The sequence below is a fragment of the Vollenhovia emeryi genome, unplaced genomic scaffold (genome assembly GCF_000949405.1).
Source record: "Vollenhovia emeryi isolate VEMERY1.0 unplaced genomic scaffold, V.emery_V1.0 DF939345.1, whole genome shotgun sequence".
Lineage (NCBI taxonomy): Eukaryota > Metazoa > Arthropoda > Insecta > Hymenoptera > Formicidae > Vollenhovia > Vollenhovia emeryi.
In genome coordinates, this window is record NW_011967021.1 from 57,274 (window position 1) to 63,989 (window position 6,716).

The following is a 6,716-nucleotide window of genomic DNA, read 5'->3' on the forward strand; positions in this document are numbered from 1 at the left end:
CCCCTAATTGTAAGTCTTCTATTACAATTGTATCTCCCGGGACTTTTCCCAGGCAATTTCTCGCGCATTATATTTGCGAACAGACCGAAAGTCCCACTCCTCGGGCGCGACCGAGCTTGTCCGAGAAATTCGCTGGTTGACGAATCAAGCCGGAAGTAGAAGCGCGAGACGAATGAGTCACTCTAATCGTCGTGGCGAACCGGCGCGCGGCGGCTGGGGATCGATTTCGACAGCTTCGTTGCACGCGACATCGTTCACACGAATTATACTCGCGAAAACACTCCAAAGTCTAATCTGTTCTCATTCTCAAAACAAATCAAACAGATTCATTAAAAACTTTCATCAAAATAATACGGGAAAGAAATAAGATCCGTATTCTGAATCCCCTCTTGTCGCTAAAAGTGCCACTAAAGTTGATTTTGAAGGATCCTTATTGGTTAAGGGGATCTTTTAAAAGTGGATTCAGAATTTGGGCCTAGTTTAATCTACACTGTGTCTTTCGCAACGAGAAACATTATATTTTGTAGGGCAAATCGATATGCTTAAAAAATTTGTCGACAATGCACGATTGTGCGATGTATAATATACAGTTAATCAACACGCAGATTTTTTAAACGTGTTTATTGGCTACAAAATAAAGTGTTTCCAGGGGCAAAGAACACATTGTAGATCGGGTTTAAGGCCCGGTTTTTCATTTTCTGGTTAATTGTTGACCAAAGGTTAGTCAACTCTCTGCCTCTTCTCAAGTAAAAGCATAGAAAAAGATGGAGAATCGTCTAACTTCTGGTTAACAGTTAACCAGAAAATGTAAAACCGGGTCTAGGAAGGCCAGGGCACGAACGATTCTGCCTCGGATTCTGCTAAATGCATTCGTAGTTTACCGTCCATAGTACGAAATAGTAGACGAAACATTGTGGACGTTTCGACGGTACTAAAGCCTAATCTACAATGTGCTCTTTGCGTTTAGAAACACTCTATTTTGTAGCCAATAAGCGCGTTAAAAACATTTGTGCAAGTTGATATATTGTACATTATACGTTGTACAATTGTACGTTGTCGACGAATTCTTTTAAGCGTTTTGAGTTGCTCCTATAAAACCGAATGTTTCTACACGGAGAGAATTTTCTCTTAAAATTTGTTCTGAAAATTATGTGATCGTGGGACAACGCGGCATTTCGAAGAATTCTATGAGTTTTTTGAAATTTTACCGTACACGGAGAGAATTTTCTTTTCAACTTTATCCTGCCTTCAAAATGCCATCAAACTCTTTACCCTGAAAATCATGTAATTGTGGGACAATGTAGCATTTCGAAGACTGTTATGAGAGTTTTTGAAATTTTGTCATACATTTCACTAGTAAATATATTTAGTATACATTTTACTAATAAAATGTCGAGGGACTCGTAAAATTCTTCAAAACGCCATGTTGTCCCACGATCACGTAATTTTCAGGGTAAATTTTTTCCGTGTACGTTTTATTAGTAAAATGTGTACTAAGTATAATTACTAATAAAATACATGGTAAAATTTCGAAAAACTGTCACAAAGTTGTTCAAAATGCCATGTTGTCCCACGATTTGCAGGATAAATTGTAAAAGAAAATTCTCACCGTGTAGACGCAAGGCAATTAAGACCCGGCACTATATTGGCTGATCTCTTTTGCAAGGTCGTATCTCGATTTTACGCAATTTTCGGTTTTTCTGCTTAGACACTCATTTCAGACTGGGATAAGTGTTTAAACAGAAAAACGGGAAATTGTGTAAAGTTCAGATACGACCTTGCGAAAGAGATCAATCGATATGTCAATCCTTTTTCTTTCTGGGTGAAAGAAAAAGGGCCGACATATAGTTCCGACGTATACTTTTAACGACTCATTGGCCTAGTTTACACCGGTCATTTGATACGCGTATCAAATGGTGTATTTCAGCTAATCAGCCAATGACAAACCTATTTACTAGTTATTTATTGTTTGATACACGCATCAAACCATCGGTATAAACTAGGCCCTTGTATGCCGAGCCTAAAGCAAAGAATGCAAAAATTAAATGAAACCTGCAAACTGATGTAAATTTATTCACGCCGCAATTCTTCCTTTTTCAAATAAAGGGTGCTTTCCCGTAAGAGACAGATTGACACAGAGTGTAAAGCAGTGTAAAGCCAGCGGCACACGATGCTATTTTTCTTACTGGATTGCTTGCGAATTAGTAAATTACTAGAAATCCTAGATGCTGAGTGATGCAATTATAGTAATTTACTAGATCGCAACCAACCTAGCAGGAAAAAAGCGTCGAATGCCGCTGACTTTACACGGAGAATTATTTCATCCTCGTTCAGTAATGGCAAACAACAAAGGTAAAACGATTCGCTGTGTCGCACAGTGTCGCCTGTATACGTTGCTGGAAAGCGCCGAAAAGTAAGACGCTCGCCCGCGTCGCGCGGAGTTCCGCGCGCGCGAGAGAGCGAATTTTGATTTCGTTTCAATTTCCGCCGGGGTCGCGGTTCGCGCCTCGACGGAAGGCGGGCGCGCTGTTATCCCGCGCGGCCGAGAGGCGACCGACGGGCCGGGTAAAAGGACGTCGCAATTTCGCACGCGACGGCGCGCGCGAATGATCCGATCCAATTTGAATCTCGCGTCGCACGGTACTAACCTCTGCCGACGCTGTGGGTCGCGGGAGCACGACCCGACTCGCGAAGGGGATGAAATTTCTCCACGGACGCGAGCCACCGCACTCGCCGTCAGGCTGCGGCGTCGTTCTCGTGACCGAAGGCGCTTCCGTGTTGCACCGATTCGCGCGTCAACGCGAGACAAGAGGGAGAAAGAGCGGCGCGAGAGGAGTCGCACAACCGACACGGTCCGCGAGACGCGGGAGTACTACGTCGAGTTCGCGGCGACGCTCAAAGATATCCGGACACGTCCGTCGCGCTGCACGGCCGGACGACGTCTGCCTGTCTGCCCGGTCCGGTCTGCCGCGCGATGCGATGCGCGCGAGGCGCGTGAGCCCGTCCCCGGTTGTCATAGCGTCGAGCCGCGGTGATTGGCGGAGCAGCGCCCGGGGGCGGTGCTAGGCGCGAGGTGCACACCCGGCTTGAACCTGTCTGCACCCGCCGAGAGCGCCGAGAGAAACGAGATTCTTAACGTCACGAGGGTCGCGAGTACGGCGACGAAAGTGACGCTCGCAGAGAATCGTAGCTCTCTTTGAGGAGCTCGTCTTTCATGTGACTTCATTAAATCGCCACCTCTGCACAATGTCAGTTGTCTATGTGTTTGCGCGGTATACGCTTGTATTCACGGCGCGCATTCGTTTATCTTCGTCACCTGCACTCCTCCTGCACTCTTTTGCGGTTAAATCGAATGACACAAGGGTGATGGCGGCCACTCGACGGCACGTCACACAAGTTCGAGTATTTGAAAAGGTACGGCTTTGCTACTCGCGCTTATCTTGGCATAATCGAATAATTATGAGATTACTCGCGCGTCGAACGTATCATATAGAGGCATTGGTATATTTGCTAGTAAGTGCGTTTCAAATGATAACTAAGAAATATCACGAGACACGGTAGTGTCTCGCGCTAAGTATAAGCTAGCTAGAACCGCGTGTGATGAATCAGGATCGATATGTATCCTACAATTAAATTAGAAAAGGCGACCTTTTAATAAAATATTTATTTGTGTTAAATTTATTTGCATTAAATTTTTATGGAATATGGTAAGTATTTAAAATTTGTCTCATTAATATTATTTCCTTTATTTCTTCCGATAAAATTTTACACTCGGTTGTTTGGCTATAACATTTTATAAAAAATAATAAAGTACCTAGTTTGTATAAATATTCAGTTTAGTTGGCGCCATTTGATGATATCATTACTTTTGTAGAGAAGATACTTGGAGGGGGGAGGGGGAAATAAAACCTTTTTTTAGTAAGATATCCAAATAATTAAATTATATAATTCTTGATTGGATGACGCTTATACTTGGCGTCTTTTTAAACCTTTTTTTATTAAAAAAGGTTATTTTTTAAGTTAAATCAACATGTATAAAAGGTACATAGGGTAATAATTTGTGAAATTTTGACAATTATACTTTTTCTCTCTTAAAAATTTCTCTACTTGCCTTTATTTAACATCTGTCTTTGCATTCTTGAAATATAAATCTTGCATTTTTAAAAATACACAGATTTTCCTTCTTTAACACTTTTTCACAATTATTAAAAATAATTATTTTACAGGTATGTGAATAACAGGAATGTATTGGTACACTCGATATATTATGTCCTTGCAAATTATTATGTCGCTGTACATATCTAAAGGACCGTCTACATTGCAAGTAAGCAGTAAAAAGTAAAAGAACAATAACCTTTACCTCTCGGTATAAGAAAGTTAAAATGCAGGCACAATTTTTAAAATACTTGTAGCACTGATCGACTGCGCTCTGATTTGTCAAGAGTGAGAGCTAAAATACCCATACAGCACAAAACTTGCCGTTACATTGTTGCAATGTAACTGCAAGTTTTGTGCTCCGTATGGGTAGAAGCAAGAAATAAAATTTGTTTACTTCCTTACTCCTTGTGCCAGGTTTTTACCTATTGTAGCCGGTCTTTTAACGTATCATCGAACATGCCCTACTATCGTTCAAACTCTGTTCGTTTAACTCCTCAATTTTTTCTCGCAGCAACTGTTCGAGCTTGCGTGCATCAGCGGCGAATTTGCGAATGCCGTCGCTCAACTTCTCGATCGCCATTTGGTCCTCGTTTAAAAGCCATCTAAATTCGGCCTCGTTTACGCTAATCTTCTTAAGGTCGCACTCCTTCGCCGATTCCACACTCAGAACCCTGTGCACGGGCTTGTCGCTGTTGTCCAATTCTTCCAATAGCTTGGGACTTATGGTGAGCAAATCGCAGCCGGCGAGTTCCATAATTTCATCTAGTTATCAAAAGTTCAAGCAAAAGAATAATAAAGTTAACTGAATAATAATATTTCTGCATCCTGTATTTTACAATTTGTTTAAATAATAGTTTACAATATAAAACTATAAAATTATACATTGTATAAATATTAATCGAGATACGTACCGGCGTTTCTGAACGAGGCACCCATCACGACTGTTTTATAATCAAATTTCTTATAATAATTGTAAATCTTCTTCACGGAAACAACACCAGGGTCCTCCTTAGCCTTGTAAAACTTTTTATCTGTATTTGTCACGTACCTAAACAAGACTTCTTATCTTTACTCTTACACAAATTAGCAAGCAAATGAGATCGAGACACTCACCAGTCGAGGATTCGACCAACGAACGGTGAAATGAGAGTAACTTTAGCCTCCGCGCAAGCAACGGCCTGGGCAAAGGAGAACAACAGCGTCATATTGCAGTGGATTCCATGTTTTATTTCCAACTCTCTAAGAAAAAAAAGATTTATCGACGATTAACGGGGTATGTTCATTAATCGAGTATAAGATGCACATTTTAATTCTTATTTACTGCGCCGCTTGGATGCCTTCCCATGTCGCCGCGAGCTTGATCAAGATGCGCTCCTTGCTTATTCCGAGCTTCTCGTACATAGTGACCAATTTTTTCGCCTTTTTGACACTGGCCTCCCTATTGAAGGACAATCTGGCGTCCACCTCGGTGGAAACTCTCCCGGGTATTATACCCAAGATCTCTTTGCCGAAGAATACACATATCATATCGAGGGCATGCTCAACCTGCTCGTCCAAAGTACTGAAAAAAGAGAATCTCTACGTTAAATAAAATTTAAAATGTCATGCATAATTAGAGGAAAGTCCTCTATTATGAAATAGAATTCTAATACGAGATAACAGGTTTTCAACGTTCAAATTGAATTATACGATCTAACAATCAATTTTCCACTTAAACATTTGTCGAAGAGACCCGACGACCGCCAACCGATCTATCCGAATTGACGAGCGCACGACTTGACGATTGGCTGAATGTAAAGAAAGCTCGAAGAGAAGGATTCTCATCTTCTTCCTTTCAATCTTTCTCTTCGAGCTTTCTTTACATTCAGCCAATCGTCAAGTCGTGCGCTCGTCAATTCGGATAGATCGATTGGCGGTCGTCGGGTCTCTTCGACAAATGTTGCTATCTCACTTCAGTGTGCACTCGACTCACTCACACGCAGCGGTGCCCCGCGCACGAGCCGAGAAATCGCCCGAACATCCGGGACCTACTCATAATAGGGGGACTTTTCTCTGTTAATATATTAAACCACTCTTTATTTAATCTTATTAATCCTATTAATCTTCTTAATATTAAACGATTTAATTTTCAGTACATCGCTAGAAGGTTTAAGAGATTAAGTCGTGTTATAATAAATATATATACTTACGACCCGCATTTTTTGCCATATTCCGCGGCTTGCTCAAATAAGTGAGCGTACTTCTTATGAGTTGCGGCAGCGAGGATCAACGAGGGATTTGTCGTTGCATCCGTGGGCTTAAATTGTTTCATAGCTGTAGGGAGAATAATTATACAATAATTAATATTATAAATATTTACTCGTCGCGTTTGCAGTGTTCGCGATTACTTCCATTTTATTTCGATTATTATATCCACATTTGTATCCGTTGCTACTTAATCGTTGTTATCCGCTATTATTTAGTCCGTTATGATTTAAACAATCCGTTCAATCCGTCTCTATCAAAAGGATAGGCGCGATAAGTATTCTACTCTTATGGCTCCTGCCCACTGGACGCGG

The 6,716-nt window shown here is 41.4% G+C and overlaps 2 protein-coding genes across 2 annotated transcripts in view; both read right to left on the reverse strand.

Annotated features, from left to right (window-relative positions):
- LOC105558422 (tumor necrosis factor alpha-induced protein 8-like protein) overlaps positions 1-2,789 on the reverse strand; it is a 39,468-nt gene extending 36,679 nt beyond the window's left edge. Inside the window, exon 1 of the mRNA XM_012006096.1 lies at positions 2,649-2,789. The gene's annotated coding sequence lies outside the window, so the exon portion shown is untranslated. The remainder of the gene's footprint in view (positions 1-2,648) is intronic.
- A 1,286-nt stretch (positions 2,790-4,075) lies between these two features.
- LOC105558423 (probable transaldolase) overlaps positions 4,076-6,716 on the reverse strand; it is an 8,108-nt gene continuing 5,467 nt past the window's right edge. Inside the window, exons 2-6 of the mRNA XM_012006097.1 lie at positions 6,348-6,471; positions 5,480-5,719; positions 5,272-5,397; positions 5,070-5,206; positions 4,076-4,920 (exon numbers count right to left, since the gene is read on the reverse strand). Of these exons, the coding sequence (XP_011861487.1) occupies positions 4,598-4,920; positions 5,070-5,206; positions 5,272-5,397; positions 5,480-5,719; positions 6,348-6,471 (950 nt within the window). The 3' untranslated portion in view covers positions 4,076-4,597. The remainder of the gene's footprint in view (positions 4,921-5,069; positions 5,207-5,271; positions 5,398-5,479; positions 5,720-6,347; positions 6,472-6,716) is intronic.